This window comes from Colius striatus, chromosome Z, assembly GCF_028858725.1.
Source record: "Colius striatus isolate bColStr4 chromosome Z, bColStr4.1.hap1, whole genome shotgun sequence".
In the NCBI taxonomy this organism is placed as follows: domain Eukaryota; kingdom Metazoa; phylum Chordata; class Aves; order Coliiformes; family Coliidae; genus Colius; species Colius striatus.
The window spans coordinates 19,312,638-19,334,436 of record NC_084790.1 but is presented as its reverse complement, the minus strand read 5'-3'; the positions used below and the strand labels follow the sequence as shown (position 1 = coordinate 19,334,436).

Here is a 21,799-nt window from a genome sequence, read left to right as displayed (position 1 = left end):
GAAACAACTCGTAGAATCATAAAATCATACAGAATCGAGTGGCCAGTAGAATACCACAGTAATCAGTTCTGGGGCCAGTCTTGTTCAACATCTTCATCATCGACCTGGATGAGGAGACTGGGGGTACCCTCAGCAAGTTGGCTGATGCCACCAAACTGGGAGGACTGGCTAATTCCCTAGAAGGCTGTGCTGACATTCAGCGGGATCAAGACCAGCTTGAGAGTTGGGCAGAGAGGAAATTCATGAGGTTCAACAAGGACAAGTGCAGAGCCTTCACCTGTGCAGGAACAACCCCATGCACCAGGACACTCTGGGGATTGACCTGCTGGAGAGCAGCTCTGCAGAGAGAGACCCAGGAGTCCTGGTTGATAATAAACTAACCATGAGGCAGCAATGTGCTCTCGTGGCCAAGAAGGCCAATGGCATCCTGTGATGCATCAAGAAGAGTGTGGCCAGCAGGTCAAGGGAGATTCTGCTCCCCCTCTCCTCTGCCCTGGTGAGGCCTCATCTGGGGTCCCGTGTCCAGTTCTGGGCTCCTCAGCTCAAGAGGGACAGGGAAATGCTGGAGAGAGTCCAGCACAGGACCACTAAGATGATCAGGGGACTGGAACATCTTTCATACAAGAAAAGACTGCAGGAACTGGGACTGTTTCATCTGGAGAAGATGAGATTGACAGGGGGGAAAAATCTCATTAACATTTACAAATATCTAAATGGTAGGTGTCAGGAGACTGGGACATCTCTTTTTTCTATTGTATCTAGCAACAGGACAAGGGGTAATGGGATGAAGCTGGAACACAAAGAGTGCAATTTCAACATAAGAAAAAGCTATTTTACTGTGAGGGTGTGGGAATCTCCTTCTTTGGAGGTTTTCAAACCCTGCCTGGACACATTCTTGTGTGACTTGATCGAAGTGGACTTGCTTCTGCAGGGGGGTTGTACTAGATGATCTCTAAAGGTCCCTTCCAACCCCTGCTAAGCTATGATTTTGTGCTCAAGACAGAGGTTGGACCTGCCATTTTCCCCAGAGATACACATCTCAGATATTCAAAAACCGCCAAATTTTACACGAAAAAGGAGGGTTCAGACACTCAGATCTGACCGTGATGCTTGCCGGGGAAGGCTTTTGGGAAGGCCGGGGCTGCAGAGTCATGGGTCACCGTTGGGCAGGGCCAAAGCTGCCGGCAGGAGCTGCCCGTGCCAGTGCCGCACACTCATGTGCTTCTCGTCCTCGCGGTATGCAACTGGCTTTGCAATTCTTGCTTAGACAAGCCTGCTGGAGAAATAGCAAGTAATCTTTTGTCAGCATTGATTAGATCGGGCTTTACAGACGACATACTTCTCTTCTGCTAACATAATTATGTTGTTCTCAGCCTTCGACTTCACATTTGTGTTCTGCAACAGTGTCCTCTCAGCACGCACTTTTTCATTCCACTCTTAAAAACTTGACTTTCCTTGCGAGTCACCAGAGGGAGCTACGTCCCTTACCTATGTAAAGGCCTGCGTGTAAGGCTCGAGTCTTCTGTTTTGCCCCTTTTCTCAGGTCAGTCACTGGGAAGCCCACAATACTGCTGACACTGACACACTCTGCCCTGCCGGCCCGCACGGCTCTGGCTGGGATTCACTGCCTCACAAAGGACATGGGGAAAAAAACAGAAGTATCACGAGGTGAAAAGATAGGACTGTTGGTTTCGCAAGGATTGCAACCACTGTCTTACACTCCAGACTGGAGTGCTGTTTTCTTAACATATCCAATTTTTTGGCCCTGACTGAGGGCTGCAGCTGAGAGCGGGTCAGGAGCCTGGTATGGGAGGCAGCTCCTGAAGGTCAGCGTACATACACAGCTGTGGGAAACGGGCCACATCTAGAAATACAGGATTTTACAACTATTGGGATTTTAATTAAATAATAGCAGTGTTTTAAAAATGAATAGTAATACTTTATAATTTATTAAACTGGATTTAGTCACTTGTTGCAGCAAACATATTTTGTAGTCTGACAAGTCAGCAGCAAGTAGAGGTCGGTGTTTTTATCAAAAAAACCCACATTTGTTTGACTAAGAAGATATCAACTATTTACAACTCCTGGATTACTCCAAATCACACACTACTTGGATATTACTTAGAGGAGGAGAAGGAAGAAGATGGTAGTGATGATGATGATGATGATCGAGAGCTGGCTGAATGACAGAGCCCAAAGGGTGGTGATCAATGACACAGAATCAAGTTGGAGGCCTGTGGCCAGTGGAGTTCCACAGGGATCAGTTCTGGGGCCAGTTTTGTTGAACATCTTCATCAACGACCTGGATGAGGGGACTGAGGGTACCCTCAGCAAGTTGGCTGATGCCACCAAACTGGGAGGACTGGCTGATTCCCTAGAAGGCTGTGCTGCCATTCAGCAGGATCTCGACCGGCTTGAGAGTTGGGCAGAGAGGAACTTCATGAGGTTCAACAAGGACAAGTGCAGAGTCCTGCACCTGTGCAGGAACAACTCCATGCACCAGGACACTCTGGGAATTGACCTGCTGGAGAGCAGCTCTGCAGAGACAGACCTGGGAGTCCTGGTTGATAATAAACTAACCATGAGGCAGCAATGTGCTCTCGTGGCCAAGAAGGCCAATGGCATCCTGTGATGCATCAAAGAGAGTGTGGCCAGCAGGTCAAGGGAGATTCTGCTCCCCCTCTCCTCTGCCCTGGTGAGGCCTCATCTGGGGTCCTGTGTCCAGTTCTGGGCTCCTCAGCTCAAGAGGGACAGGGAAATGCTGGAGAGAGTCCAGCACAGGACCACTAAGATGATCAGGGGACTGGAACATCTTTCATACAAGGAAAGGCTGCAGGAACTGGGGCTGTTTCGTCTGTAGAAGATGGAGGATGAATCTTATTAATATTTACAAATATCTAAATGGCGGGTATCAGGAGGTTGGGACATCCCTTTATTTCTATTGTAGGTAGCATCAGGAAAAGGGATAATGAGATGAAGCTGGAACACAAAAAATTCCATTTAAATATAAGAAAAAACTATTTCACTGTGAGGGTGAGGGAGCAGTAGAACAGGCTGCCCAGAGAGGTTGTGGAGTCTCCTTCCTTGGAGGTCTTCAAGACCCGCCTGGAAATGTTTGTGAGCGACTTGATCTAGGTGACCCTGCTTCAGCAGGGAGGTTAGACTAGATGATCTCTAAAGGTCCCTTCCAACCCCTACCATTCTGTGATTCTGTGATTCTATGATTCTGTGATTCTGTGATTCTGTGATTTCATTCTATGATTCTATGAAGAAGAAAAAAGCACTAATGTGGAACAAAGTCCTAGTAAGGAGATTATAAAAACTAGTGAAATGAAATGAAATTTGGTGGACAAAAATTAAATAGAAAAGAAATTTGAAATCAAGAGGCTTTGTCACATGTTCATCTGAGAATTATAGAAAAAGTGAAAATGGTTAGACAAGCAAGCCTTGTGTTTGGGACAAGAACTTAGTAGCAGAAAAGCAAAGAGAAATCCCAAGTCAATGAAACCTACATCAGGCCACATTAGCAAGCTACAGAAAAAGTAATGCAAGTTAGTATTTTGAATTTGAAAACACATATCTATACCAAAACCTTGAAGAATGCTTTAGTTTAATTTAGCTTAGTTAGTTTCTTTTGTTGAAAGCCTTGTTGCTGTTGAGGGCTTCATTTCTCTTCTGAGTGACTTGATAGAGAAGACTTAATAATCATACTGTAGTTTGGAATGTGCATCCTCGAAAAACCCGCAATGCCTAAGAAAGCTTGGGTTTCTTTTTTGTTAGTTGGCAGAGACATGGCTGTAATTTTGTTGATGACATTCATTGGGATGTCTACTACTTTGCAGCTGAGGGATAATATGAAACGTATTCACAAATATATGGATGAAGTTAAGTTTCTACTGGCCTGAAGGAGAAATGTGCATTCATGTGCGAAATTTGGCCTCTGAGATTGCATGGGTTTTATTCATAATGATTCATGACTGAAACAGCAATATATACTTTTTACATCTGCGTCCAACTAAATCAACTTGTCTCTGTTTCTGAATATTTAGAAATATAACACCAACTGTGTTTCATTTTCTAACAAAGGGCTAACAAGCAAAAGAACTTCTATAAATCAAATTGTAAGGAAACTATCCTAAACGGTGTGTGTTGTGAGTTTGTATACAAGATCACAAAAAGTGAAATAAAAACACTGCTTAATTGTGAGTTAGTGCTTAAATGTAAGTTATTGCCTGGATAATAGTATTACTGTATCTCATATTTTCCAGATCCGAGAGCCAAATTTATGGATGTTAATGAAGACATCTCTGGAAGTAATGGAAGAGCACAAACAGGGAGTTTCACATTGAGAGATAAAAGTAACTTTATGACTGGTTTGGAACCCTATTTTGACTGAGCATTAGTCACCATTTAAAAACTGTACAGTACTGAAAGCAAAAGATCTAATTGTTACTGCTCATTAGAACAAATCGCACTTAGGAGAAACTGAGAGGGCTTTAGATCTATGTGAACTATAGCAAAACTGGGATTTATAAATAGCTGTCAAAAGCAGTAAAATAAATCTTACAAAATGAAAAGCCAGAGTGACTGACTATCTCACTGAAGACAGCTCCAAGTGTAATTCCTTTTCACAGGCCAAATTAAAAATGTTGCAATCAAGTTACAATACAAGGCCTCATGTGGAGTCCTGTGTCCAGTTCTGTACTCCCCAGCTCAAGAGGGACGGAGAACTTGTGGAGAGAGTCCAGCACAAGACCACCAAGATGATCTGGGGACCGAAGCATCTTCCTTATGAGGAAAGGTTGCAGGAACTGGGACTGTTTAGTCTGGAAGAGACTGATGGGGGGGGAAGATCTCATTAATATTTACAAATATCTAAATGGTGGGTGTCAGGGGGTTGGGGCATCCCTTTTTTCTGTTGTAGCTAGCAACAGGACAAGGGGTAATGGGATGAAGCTGGAACACAAAAAGTTCCATTTAAATATAAGAAAAAACTATTTCACTGTGAGGTGAGGGAGCCCTGGCACAGGCTGCCCAGATGGATTGTGGAGTCTCCTTCCTTGGAGGTCTTCAAGACCTGCCTGGACATGTTCGTGAGCGACCTGATTGAGGTGAACCTGCTTCTGCAGGGGGGTTGGACTAGATGATTTCTTAAAGTCCCTTCCAACCCCTACCATTCTATGATTCCATTCTATGATTCTATGACTATGATTCTATGATTTTATTGAGGCTCTTGGTGCTTCTACTATTTAAGTCAATTGGGTGCATGTCAGTAATGTTACTTAATACTCTGCTGTGGTATCTCTGCCTTGAAACCAACCAAATACCAATGCACACACTAAGTACCAGAAGGTGAAAACCTCTATTTCTCTCACTGGCATCTTCCTCCAAGTCTTGCAGGGGTGACTTCATCCACTCAGCTGTAAAGTCACTCCAGTCTGATGGTCAGTTATGAGGTGGTGAGTCATGCGGTGGGGAATGAGGAGTACATACGTGCAAAGCATAAGGTTAACTGATCTTGAAGTTTGGATAGGGTAAGTTAACAGGATCCCACATGGTTGACTTTAAACCAGAGGCTCAGGCCAATCCTGCTTCTGTTTGTCTAACCTAGGGACTAGAGGATCTTTCTGGCAGACCAAATATCATTGTTTTGAAGCCTTTCAGTACAGTGTTTTAAGAGGCCATACCAGGCTAAAGACTGCATGAGGGATAAAATAAGGAGAAGTAAGTAAACCCTGCTTGTATAGAATAGGTAGTACTTTATAAGTATGCAGTGAAATTATTAAATGAAATGCAAATTTAATAAGCTTCACGAATTCCATGCTAATTGTAAAAATGTGTTTTACAATATGTACTTTGTTCTTAATTTTTACGCTTCTTGGTAATTTCTATATGGCTGCCTCCAATGACATTAAACACAAAAATATATGCCTATTTTGCATATGGGCAAACACTGACGTACAGGTGATGATGACAAAGCAGTGACATGCTTTATGTCTTACAGGTGTCTACAGAATTTTTGAGAAGATTATTCCTACTAACTCACCTTACCATTCAAATAGTGTTAATAACTAGTTATCCTTGGTGAGCAAACTGGATTGACATCTGCTTGCAGCCCCCTTTTGTCACATTAAGCACAGCAATTTTGTTTGAATCACAATGAAATGTTTATGAAATGCTGCTACAAGATACCCATTACATCAGTAGCTCTTGGAAAATATAAAAAACATCTAAGATAGCAATATCTGATGCCTTACAGTGTGTATGTATACACTATATCTACATGACTAAGAAAAAAGAAAATCCTACATGTGAAACATCAAATTTCATTACTTCAGTCTATTCCTTCTCTGAACAGTATGTACACTTCTACAGCCTGTGAAGGCAGAGGTTACTGTGTGATATAAACATACATATCCATAGTAAAACAGTATTGCTGTATTATATACAGTTAGAGCTATACACAGTTCTACACAGCACATCACATTTTGAGCTCCGTTAGATCGAGTTTTGGTTTTCTTCAATGCATCATCAGTGAATGAAGATTTCTCCTGTCTTAAGCAGCTTCTTCAGCAGAGCAATCAATGCCTGCATAAGTAAACTTCTCGTATAGGGTGGTATTCACATAAGTCTGGGAAGGAAATAAACAGATTGTGATGCAAAGTGCTGTTACCTCAAGAATCCTAAGCTATTATCCATAGCCTAATTCTTTTTTAGGGATTCATTCTTACCTTCCGTTCTTCTAACATCCTGCTCAGTGACACTAGTATCTGAGCAAATGATGGTCTTTCGTATGGTTTCTCTCTCCAGCACTGTCTCATTAGGTCATACCTTTAGAATAAAACACCAACATTTGATAGTTGAGATATGTAGGTTAAAGCTACAAATTCATGTTTACTGAAAGATTGTGCACATTCTATTTTTCAAAGGAAAATGGATTTATACATATCTGGAGTTGCATTTTGCATAGCTGATTGCTATCTAAAAATATTTTGCTTTTTCTCTAGAATAATCAGAAAGTTCTCTTTGAGCTGAAGCTCAGCCCTGTTGTGTAAAGAACAGGCTATCTGGCAGGAGCACCTGGCAAATTGCAGTACGTGCTGGGTACAGAAGGACTTAACTAATTATTTCCACTGTACACCCTTTTACTTTTTTTTTCTTTAATCTGAATTTCATATTTTCCTGAAAAGACAAAAGTTTGTTTTATTAGGTTCTTGTAGATATCATATGTTTCCTATACCAGATGTTGTGTTGTTCTGTTTATAATTTTTTTTTTTCCTGAGGCAGTTACTTACACTTCATCATCACAGTTGAGAGGCTTTTCCAGTCTGTACCCTTGAGGCAGTTTTTCATAGAGTTCTGCACAAGTCATTCCACAATATGGTGTTCCACCTAAAGCAGAGTTTAACTATTGTGATGATCGAAAGGGAGTTTAATAAAAGAAAGTTTAGTTTCACAGCAGAAGTGAAAAAGAATGCCTGACTTAGTAACAGGTACACTGGTCCAACATTAGGGAATATTTTGCAGCTCCTTTTTCGCTGTCAATGTTGCAATTGATTTTTCCCCACTGCAGTGTGTTAGTTCCCACTCATATCTAGTGCAGAACCATTTACTCAGGGAAACTGAGAACAAACAAGGAAGCAAGAGTTCATTATTAGTCTGGTGTGAAATGTGCACCTCAGTGTGGATTTCTCGGCCAGCAGACCATGGGCCATGCTCCAAGGCAAACCATAGAGCTCATGTAATACTGTCATTGTGAAAGGTTTGAGGCTCAGTCACATATGTGATGAACAGAGGTGTGTGTAGAAATTAACTCTAAGTTTTAGGTGAATATTAATGTTTAAAAAGTTTTGTCAGAACACTTGGAGTAAAAGATGTTTACTCCTCAAGTCATTAAAATGTTAAGTCCTGATTTAAAACCCAAGAAGGCTGAAGAAAAGCCACACATCAAACTGAAAACATGTTGTGTTAGAGCTATACATAGTGTGGTACACCAGATTTTATGTTTAGATACAGTCTAGATTTTATACTACTTGAAAACGTGGTCATTATTTTTTTTCTCATTAAGAATGGTACCTCAGTTGAGAAATGTGACACCTGCATTTTCAAACGTGCTGAAGCTGAGTAAAATTTAGTAAAAATGATCCAGAAATTGAAGTATGTTGCAAAACAACACATTTTTACCAGAGAGAATGGAGTTGGCTTGACTGTGGTTCATTTATCTGTGCAGTACAAAATTCAGGTACTTACCCAGACTAACAATTTCCCATAGTAAGACACCATATGACCATCTGCAAGAGACGAATATTATGGAATGCAACAAGACTGCAACAAGACTTCATATTTTAAATTGGTAGTTTTGCTACTATGAGGAGATCACATAGAGGTGTGACTCATTCTTTTAAATTTTTTAAGTTTTGTATAGTGGTAGGGTTTGTAGGATCAGAAAGCAGGAGTAAGATCTTAGCAAGATTAAATCACTGTGAGTCCATCCACCAGAGTTCTTACCTAGACCAAAAGCTCTCCACAAATAGTGCTATTACAGAATTGCTTTGCCTAATACTGCTTCCAACTTCCTGACTAAAATACCGAGTTCGTTTGGGTCTCCTAAGTATTCATCAGGTTTTTGATTTTAAATGAGAAATTTAGTTGGCCCAAATCCAATTAGCTTGTGAACTCAGAAGGTGTTCAGGTACTGATGATAAAATAAAAGTAACTTCCTTGTTGTGGGTTTTATTTTTTGTTTCCCTTGCTCACTTGTTCTGACATGGCTTGAGTTTTCTGAGTGTATGTCTCACCCTGGCTGTCAGACTTTCCTTGACACTGACAAGTTTCTTTATTTAAAAAAAAAAGAAAGAAAGAAAAAACAAACATACTTACACATCACTGTTTGTGGTGTAAACACTGTAATTCAAAGATTCAATTGCCATCCATCGCACTGGAAGCCGTCCCTGCAGATTATTTCATGAATGTCTATTTGTTTGTGGTTGGAATAACAAAACTGAATTTATACCCTTCCAATTGTTCATTGTGGTATCTTAATGAAAACTGACTGTATATAAGTAAGGTTTAACATGGAAGTAAATAGTAAAGCTAATAGGAAATTTATCCAACCAGCAGTGAGAGGAAACAAAAATTCCTGAGTGATGTCTTGTGTCTTTAACCAGTCCTGTATTCTTGACCACTTGGTGCTATTTGTGGTCTGTGACTACATGATGCTTATTACACATTTTCCTCTTTCAGCTCTTCCAAAGCATCAGCTCTAGACAGCTGTTTTCTCAGCTCACAGATCCTGATGTGCCTTTGGTTGTCATCTTGCTAACTTTGGCCTCATACAACAGAATTAAACCAGCTTGCCTCAGCTGGACAAATTATGGCACAAGAGTATTATTTTTGCAGCTCTACAGATCCACCCGCACATCCTCTTTGTATGTTAAATATGTATTAAATGGGGTTTTTTCGGAGTGTATTTTTTGCTAAATCTTGTAACTGGCTACAAAATTGGTTATTTTATTGCCATCCATATTCCTAGATAATTTCCAATTGCATAGTATATTATAAACATGGTATAGAATTGATTTACCAGTAATGTATGTGTATTGATTGTTTACAAAAAAGTTAATATATAACATTTAAAAAATCGGTTTGTAGTACCCACAAGTTTGCATTTTTGATTCTATGAAAACAGAAAGGAAAAAAGAAAAAACATGAGGAAAAGAGACTGTATGTGTTTGTTTTGATCCTTACCATGGTCTTCTTAACATAAACTTCCTGACCTCTTGATAAACCAAAGTCAGCTATTTTTGCAACATAATTTTCTCCAACCAATATATTTCTTGCTGCCAGATCGCGATGAATAAACTAAAATTAGAAAGAAAAGAAAGGAATTTCCCACAATACCTAGGAGCCTTACATGTTATTATTTTAGTGGTATATTGAAAATTGCAAACGTTCAGCTAAGAATGAAACCTCAAACAAGTGACTTGCTGTGTCACTACCAAGAACGCTTTTAACTTTATCTAAAGATGAAAGCAGTTAGAGGCTATGTCATTTATAAGTTTTATTACCTTTTCCTTAATTCCTGTTGGCATAATATTTGATGAGTCTAAGTGAACACAAAATAAAACTCATCAGTGTGTACTATAGAAGCTAAAAAGACTGTATTTTTATGTCATTAAAATGCATAGTCCCTGAAAAATGAATTGCTGTGCCTTCACTAGGTAGAGAGTTGAAGACTGACCTGTTTCTGGCTCAAGTAGTCCATCCCTCTGGCAACATCTGCTGCAAAGTGCAGAAGTTGCTGAGAGGAAAGTGTAGATGCAGTGCTGTTGGCAATAGCAAAGGCTGGGTCTGTCTCTAGCACTCTGCTTTTACGAAGGAAGTCCAGTAAATTTCCATGGGGAGCGTATTCAATAGCAAGATAAAGATATCCTAATGAAACATCAGATAATGAGCATATTACAACATAAAAGGTGTTCAGTAATAGAAAGTTGTGCAGAGAGGAACCTCATGAGGTTCAACAAGGACAAGTGCAGAGTCCTGCACCTGGGCAAGAACAACCCCGTGCACCAGTACAGGCTGGGGATTGACTTGCTGGAGAGCAGCTCTGCAGAGAGAGACCTGGGAGTCCTGGTTGATAATAAACTAACCATGAGGCAGCAATGTGCTCTCGTGGCCAAGAAGGCCAATGGCATCCTGTGATGCATCAAAGAGAGTGTGGCCAGCAGGTCAAGGGAAGTTCTGCTCCCCCTCTCCTCTGCCCTGGTGAGGCCTCATCTGGAGTCCTGTGTCCAGTTCTGGGCTCCTCAGCTCAAGAGGGACAGGGAACTTGTGGAGAGAGTCCAGCACAGGACCACCAAGATGATCAGGGGACTGGAGCATCTTCCTTATGAGGAGAGGCTTCAGGAGCTGGGTCTGTTCAGCTTGGAGAAGATGAGACTGAGAGGGGACCTCATTAATATTTACAAGTATTTGAAAGGTGTATGTCAAGGGGAAGAGGCAGCCCTTTTTTTTTTTTTTTTTGGGAGTGTCCAGTGGACTAGGGGTAATGGACAAAAGCTTGAACACAAAAATTTCCACTTAAGGAAAAACTTCTTTACTGTGAGGGTGATGGTGCTCTGGCACAGGCTGCCCAGAGAGGGTGAGGAATCTCTTTCTCTGGAGGTTTTCAAAACCCTCCTGGATGTGTTTCTGTGTGATCTGATCTAGGTGGACCTGCTTTAGCAGGGGGGTTGGACTGGATGATCTTTACAAGTCCTTTCCAACTTCTACCATCCCATGATTCTGTAACAGTAATGTGTAAGTCCTAGGTGCAGAGGAGATTACAGAGATACTGATGTGGACATGTAGGCCTAAACTCAAGTTTATTTGTCTTTTTAATAAATGTTGCAGAAATATCTCCTTATGAGCTAGTGTTTCTCTGAACTGCATGGACTGTACTGTGGGGTTTTTTTAAATTAATTTTAAAAGGATATATATTCAAGAGTATCTTACCTCGATGTTCACATGCTCCTAAAAGATTTATGATGTTGGGATGATGACCAAGTTTACATAAAACTTCAAGTTCTCCAGCAAAGTCTCTGTGGTCATCTTTTGAGGCATACTCTGAAAATCAAATAAGCATGCATTTATTTTTTATTTTGAACTGAATTTGTGACCATATTGTTGTTAATCAGGAGGACTCTGGGTCCCCAGGGCACTACTGCTTCAGTCCCAATAGAAAGAAAGGCTCTAAGATCCATTGATATTTACTGGAAAAAGGTAAGATTTTTCAATCAAAGGGAAAAAAAGAGGAAACCTAATGCCTCAGCCATCTGCAGAAAAAGAAAGCAGGTTTATATACCATGCCATTTCTTTTATTATTTGAGAACATAAAATGTAGTGGAGCACATGAAAACTATCTGCTTAAACTCTGTCCATGTATGCTGTTATTTTTTTCTGCCTGCATGCAAACCTTAGTTGTCTTTGAAGTTCTCATCACACTTAAGAGTGTGTCCCAATTTGCCAAGACAATTATCTAGTGAATTACAAGAAAATATGGGCATTCTTGCAGTACTGTATGTACTGTAATTCTTTCTGGAATGTGGAGTCATGCCCATTGAGCTTAAGAAAATGAGAGATCTTCAGAATGTATATATAGAGAAGCGTAGATACAATTGTCTCTGAATGGCTAAAGTAAAGCTAGGTGAGAAAATGACGTGGCCCAAGGCTAGCTCTGTGCTCCTCTCTCTATTAAATGCATCTTTTAACGGCTCTCACTTTCCAGATTAACTCATACATGAAATTTGTACTGATCTATGAATTTCAAAATATGTAGAGTTAATGGTATTAACTATTCAAGAGAAATATAAACCAACTTGACTGTGCAGAAATATTGTCTTTGCCAGGGTACAAATCTTGGCCTAGTGATAGCTGATACTATTTCACTAGCAACTTCAGATATTTATTTTACCTTAAGGGGAAGGCTACTACGCATTGCTTATGACAGAGAAACACATAGAACAACCAACCAAGAAAAGTCTTTAGTCTCAGAGTCCCAAATCTTTACTACCTTTCATCCTTTTAATTGCAGCATCCATGCGTAAGCCATCTTTCTTAATGCGTGCTTTCAGAACTTGCCCAAAGTTACCTTCCCCAATCACATCTTGAAATTTTATGTCATTCCACTCAAGAACTGGATAAATAGTGGGATCTGGGCTGTTTTTGGCTTTCCTGCTCAGGGTGAGAGTACCTGAGTTAAACTGTACAGCTGGCTCTTCCCTCTGTAACAGAGTTAAGGAAATTACATTAACCGTGATTTCTACTTTACTGAGCAATGCTCTGATTACACTCCCTGCATGCACATGTGCACCTTCATGTACAGACACAATGCAGGGCCTGATCCATCTCTTGATGATGCAAGATCCAGTACAGTAGAAACTGCACCTACTTTAAATATTAACTGCATCAAGCACATCTGCCCAGATCCACAAAATTAACCAGGTTCTTATGCTTGTAGTCCCGGGCCTCCTGAACAATTTTATACTCATGTTGAAGGAGATAGGAGAAACATGTGGTAAAATTTATCTCAAAACAAGTTTTAAGTCTCAGGTTTGAAATTTCTCTTATATTAGTCTTGACTATGTCCTATGCTTTTCAAGCTCAACAGGAAGACTGAGAAGAGAAACAGCAAGGAAGAAAAAGGGAAAGGGAATCATCTTCCTCCATACTTGAAGAGACATGTCTACTTGAGTTACATGTTCCCATGAAACACTTCTGTGGGAAAAGTTTCAGGACAAGAAGCTGGAGCAATTCTGCTCTGGGGAGTGACTCAGGTCTGGGTACTGAGCTCCTAGGTCCTCTGTTTATGAAAAATATCCTTGCAGATCCATTCTTTGGCCCAGCTTCATTCTACTTCTCAGATCCCCGTCTGAAGTGAGAGAATAGCACCAGAAAGCACAGTAATAAGGAAGATACAGCAGGATACATATATTTACATGTTTCTATATAGAGTTGTCTCTACGTGATGTTAACAACCTTCAGCAATTTCCTCACAGGTGAACTATGAAACTTCCTTTGACTGATCCCTGCTGTGCTGTCCCCAGGTTGAAAGGCCACAACGAGGCAGTCTCTGATGCTCAAAAGCAATGTTAGAAAATACTACAGTCTTCAAAATCAGTCACAATTGTTTTCAAGTCAAGTTTTCTATCTCACAGTCTGAGATATGTTTTATCTTCAAGGTCAATAGCAGAGAAGCATTATAACAACTGTACTAGTAGTATACATGGAGAGAAGACAGTATTTGAGAAAGCCAATGAAAAGATCGGTCCAAAATGAATAAACACACTGTCAGAAAAGCTGGAAACTCACCACCACATTTTGGAAAGCCTGAGCCATTCGGCGCTGGAAGTTGGCTCGCTTTAACTGCAGCATGATGAGGAAGGCCAGGAGAATCGTTACACAGGTCATCCCTGCAGAGCCAAGGATAGCAATAAGCAGCATTTTTCCTCCTTTTGATTCATATGGAGCTGTTGAGGGAGCACATAAAGAGTCCATTATTGTTTCCAGAACATTCTGAAAAAGCCATGAATAATGTACAGCTAAGTACTTCTGTCTTGTAAACTGTATAAAGTCATATAGACTTATTTTTTAAAAATGTCATGGATATTGGATGCTCTGATTTTCAGGTGTATGAACACCTGCAGGTCTCACTGAATTCAGGCAGAGCAGAGCTGAGGTCATTTTTGTTGATCTAATAGTCCTGTTATGATTGAGCTCCTAATTAAAGTATAAGCTGTTGAGCACTTTCTAGTGAGTACACATAAATGTTGCATACTTTCACTTCATCGGTGCCAATCAGTGAACTGAGGATCAGATTTTGGGGATGCTGTGTTGTGTGTGAAAAATTAAGAGCAAAAGAAAACTAATATTAAAAAAGAATAATGTTATGACTTTGCCTTAGCTAATAAGCTGAGGCTTATATCACCGGTGCCAGTTTATGCAAGTCCAGCATGCTGGAACAACCAACCTTTAGTTTCTGGGAGCGTCTTCAGTTCAAACGATGTGTTTGGATTGCTCAAGCCAATGTTATTCTGAGCGTTAATCTGAACCTGGTACACCGTGTTTGGTTCAAGGCCCTTGAGATGGTATTGAGTGATGCTGGTGTTCTTTATGATAATGTCTATGTGGTTGTACTCAGCCTTGCCATAAATTTTGTAGCTGATGATGATGGAGGAGATAGAATGACCCTCAGGAGTTGACCAAGAGATGACTGAAGATGTGTCTGTGGTGTTAGAAAACCTGATATTGTACGGTGCAGGAGGGATTCCTGAGAAAAACACAAACACACAAAGTGTTAGGGTATGCATCACCTCTTTCCTGTAGAAAGTCAAACACTTTTCCTTGATGCTTATGCTGTGCTAAAGAGAAGCAGACTTTTGTTGATGAGCTACAGTGACTGAATGCAATACTTTTATGAACTCAGTGTGCTGTCACCCGTATTGCAGTACTCCATATCCCCAGTAGAGGTTGGAGTAGCATTCAGTATACTCTTGTCCTTGGATGAAGATATGAATACTCTGGGCTATACACAAGGACAATATGATTGCTTTCACATTAATGCAGAAAGGCTTAATTTTCCTTTTATACTATATCATCATTCTCGTGTGATTCCCAAATGCTATTCTTTCACAGCTCCAGGGAGCAATTTCCTGTCAGGATGCAGGTTGTTAGAAAGAAGGGATATCAATACCAACATTTCCACAAATTTCTTCAGAAAACCACCAGCAGGATTGAGTGCTAGAATTGTGGATATACCTGTAGCTACTAAGCTAAGTACCTTCTCCTAGAAAACAGTACCCTCACATTGAGCATCAGAGCTCGAGAAACTAGAATGTCCCATGACAGTTATTGATACTTCTGCCAATACCTACCTGTAGAGTGTCAATGTGGTCCTCCTCACATGAGCCGTAAGGAGGAAGAAACTCCCCTTTCCAGTGTGTGGTATGGCTAGTGGCACCCATCAGCCATTCACACAGACATCTGTTCAGATGGTACTTTGCTCAGATGGAGCATTTATTGTGGCATTATGAAAAGGTATCAGTCACACTCAGGGAATTCAAGGGTGGATGTTGGTTTCTAGTGTAGTGCACAATCACCCTTTGCTCACATGAGTTCTAATGTGCATCATATCTTCTCTTCCCTCTTTAAATGGTGATTATTTCTGTATTAACACATCTGAGTTGCAGGGTCTGAATATCTCTTTGGAGTTGCAAAAGAACTTGAAGTAGTGATCTGTGTTTGTTCATCATTGTGAGGAGGGAAATATGCTATTTATATCAGAAATGAAGATGTGAATTACCAAGCTTGTAATTTGGCTTTTCAATTTTTTAAGAAACTCATTCTTAGCTCATGATGATTTCCAGCATGGGAATTTCTTTGAAGGCTGAGATATCTCCATAATAATAGTAATAAGAACCACAAGTGATCATTAGGGACTCTTACCAGAAAAAAGGATTACGTTTAACATAGTCATTAAATGACAATCACTCTGATCACCTGTGGAAGAAGGCAGAATTAAACAGAAATTATGTGAATCAGCTACTTACTGTCACTGAAAGTCCATGCATAAAGATAGTTGCTCCATTCTCCTTGGGACCTGGTGTTCACTCGAACCCTGCACATGTATTGCTGTCTAGGCTCAAGGTCTTTAATTATCAGGGTAGACATATTTCCTGGCACTTGAGTAATAACACTGCTCTCGTCACCGTTGTCATTCACACTCTTCCTTTCCACTTCAACACGAACATCATCTTCTGTCCTCAGTGTTAAAGGGTGCCATGACAAATTCAGGGATGTCATACTTTTTGGAAAGAGAGTGATACCTTCTGGTGGAGGAAGACCTTGGAAAAGTCACAGTGAAATGGGAAACAACATTTTATGTCTGATATGTGAGCTAAAATAGAGGGTACAAGTTATTACCAACCACTTGCCCTAGATGGAGGTGACAAAGGATAATTCTCTCTGTCACCCTACCCAATTTGACAGAAATTACATCTAAGAGGTGTTCATAGTCCCAAAGTGTCTTATCAACAGCTGTTGTGTCAACAAAAAGGTCTCTTCACTGAGCTGGTGTTGCAAATGCTCTTTTTAGATGTGAGAAGCCAGAGGCTGGGGCATCCCTTTTTTCTAATGTAGGTAGCAACAGGACAAGTGTTACTACACAAAAAGTTCCACTTAAATATAAGAAAAAACTATTTCACTTTGAGGGTGAGGTAGCAGTGGAACAGGCTGCCCGGAGGGGTTGTGGAGTCTCCTTCTTTGGAGGTCTTCAAGACCTGCCTGGACATGTTCCTATGTGACCTGATCTAGGTGAACCTGCTCCTGCAGGGCGGTTGGACTAGATGATCTCTAAAGGTCCCTTCTAACCCCTACCATTCTGTGATTCTGTGATTTCCTAGTGCTATCCTCTGTATTGTTTGAGCTGTATCCTGAGTGGACTAAACACTTTTTACAGACAGATGTGCTTGTTCAGACATCTTTATTTTCAAAGTAAACTGATCTAATACTAGGACTGATCCTGTATTAAGAGGAACGGCTGGTGTGCAGAAGCAGTTATCTCCAACTCTACTCCACAGCCAGCCACAAAGTGTAAATTTTTCCTTCCCAGACCCCGCACCTCTAAATCAGTGAAAATAATATCTCTATCCTTTTCTGGTTTTCTTCACTTCCAGGTTTTGGTGTTTGTTTCTTTTTTATTTTTCTTTCCTGATATTACTTTGTGAGAGACTACAAGTTTTCTTTGCTCAAATGAAAGTACTCTGGCAGACATCAGGAAACAGATCACAGAGAAAAACAACTAACACAGCCCCTTTGTGACAACTTACCAAGCGCAGCCGTTGTGAAGCTAGCCTGTGGTCCAGGGTGACCCTCCCCGCCTTCCCCTTGACGACTCAGCTGAACACAGAACTGATACTCTGTTTTTGGTTCCAGATTGTCCAGTCTTTTGGTTGTGCCTTTTACTGACAAAAAAAAAAAAAAGAGAAACCCATAGCCCATGCTGAAAAATGTTAAGGAAGGAAAGATTTGGAAAACATTCCTGAACCACTAACCATGGAAGGTAAGATACTCAGGATCTTCTTTTTTTGTTCCTGATTGACTAAGATAAACTGTTTAGAAGTATGCAATACTTATTTTTAAGTTGAGCTCCAATACAGCTCAGAGGGTGTTTCCATTTGCCCTTCCTTCAGAGCAGAACAAGACTAGTTGCTTAGTCAGTCTACATTGTATATGGAGATCTTGGGTTATCTTCAGTTAGTAACAGCCATTTGTTAATTATTAAAAATTCCTGTAATGTTTCCTATAATATTTCAGGCCTCTGCATAAAACAGAGCTGGAAGAGGTCTTCTAACTCACAAACAGGCTTCATTTTGCCCGTATCACTCCTGATAAATATTTAGGTAAGATATTAGTTTTACCAAAGGGCACTATAGCTGTGAAGGAAAATTGTAGATGCTCCAGGATGTTTCTGTACTTCTCAGTACTGTTGAAAACCTGCTATTTACATGGGATTTTTCAATAGCTGGGACCAATGCTTTTTATCTTAATGAAGGAGAAGAGAACATTTTGGCTACTGAAAACTGAATATACTCCTTTGGCTTCTGCTATTGTACCATATTCACATTAACATTATACATAATGATATACAAAGAGTCATGTGTCCAGTCATAAAAAAGTTAACTTTTATGAACAGTACAGTCTTTTGAGCCTAGTCAGGAACAGACATCACATTATGTTTCAGCATGAATCTTTTAAGGGAATAAAAGAACACTCTCTTACCTTCCACAGACATCCAGGACTGATAACGTTTTGCTGGTTTGTACAGGAGCTTTGTTGACACAACAGGTCCATCTCCAAGATGTAACTCAGCATTCATGTCAATTATGAGAAAATTATGTCCACTGTCTGTAAGCCTTGGGGCATACTGTGGCACAGGAGGAACTGAGCAAGAGTGCAAGTATTAAACCAGCCTTTGAATTCCCTATATCAGTAAACCTCTGGAATCTTCCTAGATATCTTTCTACAGGAAAATGGGAGATGTTCATCAAAGCCCTTTACAAAGCTGACAGGGGTTTACACTGTAAAGCTGACAGTCTAGGTCTTAAAAAAACTCCTTGGGTTTTCTTCTAATCCTTACCATCACACTTATTTTGTCAATACACATGATTAGTATGTTTCTTTTAAAGGGTTTGCATTCATATTCTGACTGTAAATATTTATTCAGATGCAGACCCAGAGCTCTGTCTTCTGATGGAGTATAAAGCTACCACTAAAAGGAGAGAGGCAAAGACATTTGCTGAGATTTGTGCTTTTACCTTTGACTGTAACCTGAAATGGTTTCTCTGCCATTCCTGCTACTGTTTGCACACTGCAGACCCAAGTTCCTGTGTCACGGGGCTGGATTCGATTTATTGTAAACATGGCTTCAGAGCGATTACTGGTAACCATTAGGGCAGGCTGAAATGACAGAAGACATATAAGACCCAAAACCTGTAGGCATTTAAAATAGTCCCATGACACACTCTTACAGTTTAAGAACCCATTTAGAACTTTGTGACATCAACAGAAGAGTGCACAATGGTCAATTCCATAGTTTCATGTGTGCTTGTGAATCCATGAGGTACCCCAAATACTGAAATTGCAACGTGATGTTTGGAAACCATAGTGTGCATTAACCACAGATAAAATCAACATAAACATTAGAAATAAAGGGAAGCAATTAATCAGGAGCTTACCTTTAGGATAGTTCCATCTTGCTTCAAAAGTTTAAATTCTTCAGATTTAGGAAGTGGCATCCCCGTTGCTATACAAAAAGGCTTGAACTCGACTCCGGAATTCAGTTCTACAGGATCTAGTAAGTTTTTTATCTGAGGTGAAAGATCTGCTGAACCTACAGGAGATATATAGTATTATAATGTCAGCCGTCAAACAGAACTTAAAAAAGGCAGCAGCAAAACACGTTTAGATGTACAATTAATATAGCAGCATAGATGTCTGGTCTCACTTCACTCCTGTGGGTCATGCTTGCAAAAGTCAGCACTGTTACAACAGTGTAAACATCATGTCAGAAAAAACAGGCCCTATGTCCACTCTCCTCTCTCCTCTCCTCTCCTCTCCTCTCCTCTCCTCTCCTCTCCTCTCCTCTCCTCTCCTCTCCTCTCCTCTCCTCTCCTCTCCTCTCCTCTCCTCTCCTCTCCTCTCCTCTCCTCTCCTCTCCTCCTTTTCTCACTGACATTCTAAACACAGTCTGGCTATGGCAGAATCATTCGCACATTTTGTATTGAATGTACAGTGACTATTTGCTCTCCCATTTTGTCTGTAAGAGCAGTCAGATCGGAATGGTATAGTTTGCCTGTCTGGATCACAGTCTTATTTCTCTGCTTAATTTTGTGCTTGAAGGCTTTTACAGGTAAAAAATGTATTTGTCACTTTATTTATCAAGCAGAAATAATTGATGCTAAGATAAAATACTGTGTGTGAACCTTGCCTGAAACCAAAGAGATTCTGAACATGTTCAACTTTGCAAGCTTATCTCTCTCTCAGAGAGACAGAGTTCTTTCAAACCCTAGGGTTGTCTTGATGTCTTAGTCTTTCAATTTCAGATCATGAGGCACATGGTATAGGACTGTATGCAGATAAACAAGAGGTAGGTAATGGTCAGGTACCATGAACCTATCCAAAAGCTGATCATGTGGGTAGGATGTGCAGGTTCTGTCAGTAACTGATATTAAGGTCAGTGTCACATCTTATGGAGTAAGGTATTAAAATCTACCTTTAATAAAAGCAATGTCAGACAAAATTGTAACATAATAGCCTCTACATCATATGGGACAGAGGCTTAAACGCCTTATGTTGCAATAAAGATGTACAGAAATATTATTACCCTGGAATACAATTAACAGAGCAAGGATGCCATCCTGAAGTGGCAACGCTGTACTAGAGTGAGAATCGGTTTCAGTTACACTGGGAAAAGCCATTTACTCCCATGTTACCTTGCTTTACCTTCTTTTTCACATTGCAGACCATGCCATCCTATGGAGCAGATGCAGCCTTTAAATCTGTCGCATGTCCCTCGATTGTGACAATTACACTTGAGTTTGCAATCCGATCCATAAAAACCAGGTTTGCATTCTGCAAGTACATGTGTCCAGTTAGTGCAAAGATGCTAAAAAATGTCTTCCATTAGTTTTCAATCTCATGCATCAATTCCTCATTAAGGTTTTGTTCCCTTAATTGAATTCTTTGAAACCATATGTATTAGCACTAAGTCATCCACAGAGCATCCTGAGAACACACTAACATCAAAAACATGGAACACATTTGTATCCATGCCTGACATTTGTAGACTGGATGCCCATGGGAAGTCTTATTCAGTCTCCACCATTTTTTCACTCACATTGTGGTAGTGCCCAAAAGTTTCATCAGAGTTTTCTTACCATTGAACAACATGGCATGTATTCATAAAGGAAGATGTGCTTCGTGTCCCAAAGAGATTGCAGTCCAATTGAAATGATCAAAGCTGATTATTATGCTCAGTACTGCTCAGCAATGGATAGGTTTTTGCTATGGAGTTTCTCAGTTTGACTTTTAGAAATACAGCAGGGCTGCAGATGTTTGTTAGAGGATTTTTAGTGTCTCAGTAGAACACCAATTCAGAATAATTTAAATAATTTTCAACTTTACTATGTCCTTATTCTGAGAATCTGATGTGGTCTTCCAAGGTAAGTAAATATTAGTATCTCTCCATTACAGAATGTAAAAAAATCCTATATTTTACTGTTAGTTCCCTTCTATATTTCCTCTGTGCAGCACACTAAGGACTCCACCATTCCTCATATTTTTACTATACCTTTATCGCATTCCAGACCCATCCATCCTGTGGCACAAGAACAACCATATGGATCTGGTAGGCAGAACATGTAGTTTCTGCAGCCATAGTTTTCTTTACAGCTCTCTTCACATGTTTTGCCAAAGGTATTGGCACCACAAGCTATTGAAGAGAGGGAAAGAAAAGCCAAACAGCATTAAGTCCACAGAAGAGATGAGGTTTCTAATAATAAAGCTTTACACAACAGAAAACAGAAATTAAAATAAAAAATAACATTCTTACCATTCAGATGTCAGAAACAAAGGTAATTTTCTCTTATTTAAGGATCAATGAATCAACAAAACATCCATTACTTTGGATGTGTGGGGAGAGAGCTCCAGCAACAAATTCTCTTTATAAGCCTTTTTATTAAACATAACATGGACAAACATTGCC

At 40.1% G+C, this 21,799-nt stretch overlaps 1 protein-coding gene across 2 annotated transcripts in view; it reads right to left on the bottom strand.

Annotated features, from left to right (window-relative positions):
• Window positions 1-1,961: 1,961 nt before the first annotated feature.
• TEK (TEK receptor tyrosine kinase) overlaps window positions 1,962-21,799 on the bottom strand; it is a 42,960-nt gene continuing 23,122 nt past the window's right edge. For both annotated transcript variants that reach the window (XM_062017666.1, XM_062017667.1), the window contains 18 exons: window positions 21,386-21,526; window positions 20,539-20,667; window positions 19,272-19,426; window positions 18,852-18,993; window positions 18,316-18,477; window positions 17,364-17,498; window positions 16,086-16,379; window positions 14,507-14,806; window positions 13,849-14,006; window positions 12,551-12,761; window positions 11,494-11,604; window positions 10,241-10,431; window positions 9,748-9,861; window positions 8,881-8,951; window positions 8,251-8,291; window positions 7,296-7,392; window positions 6,732-6,831; window positions 1,962-6,631 (listed from right to left, as the gene is read on the bottom strand). In XM_062017666.1, the coding sequence (XP_061873650.1) occupies window positions 6,557-6,631; window positions 6,732-6,831; window positions 7,296-7,392; window positions 8,251-8,291; window positions 8,881-8,951; window positions 9,748-9,861; window positions 10,241-10,431; window positions 11,494-11,604; window positions 12,551-12,761; window positions 13,849-14,006; window positions 14,507-14,806; window positions 16,086-16,379; window positions 17,364-17,498; window positions 18,316-18,477; window positions 18,852-18,993; window positions 19,272-19,426; window positions 20,539-20,667; window positions 21,386-21,526 (2,627 nt within the window). In that variant the 3' untranslated portion in view covers window positions 1,962-6,556. The remainder of the gene's footprint in view (window positions 6,632-6,731; window positions 6,832-7,295; window positions 7,393-8,250; window positions 8,292-8,880; window positions 8,952-9,747; window positions 9,862-10,240; window positions 10,432-11,493; window positions 11,605-12,550; window positions 12,762-13,848; window positions 14,007-14,506; window positions 14,807-16,085; window positions 16,380-17,363; window positions 17,499-18,315; window positions 18,478-18,851; window positions 18,994-19,271; window positions 19,427-20,538; window positions 20,668-21,385; window positions 21,527-21,799) is intronic.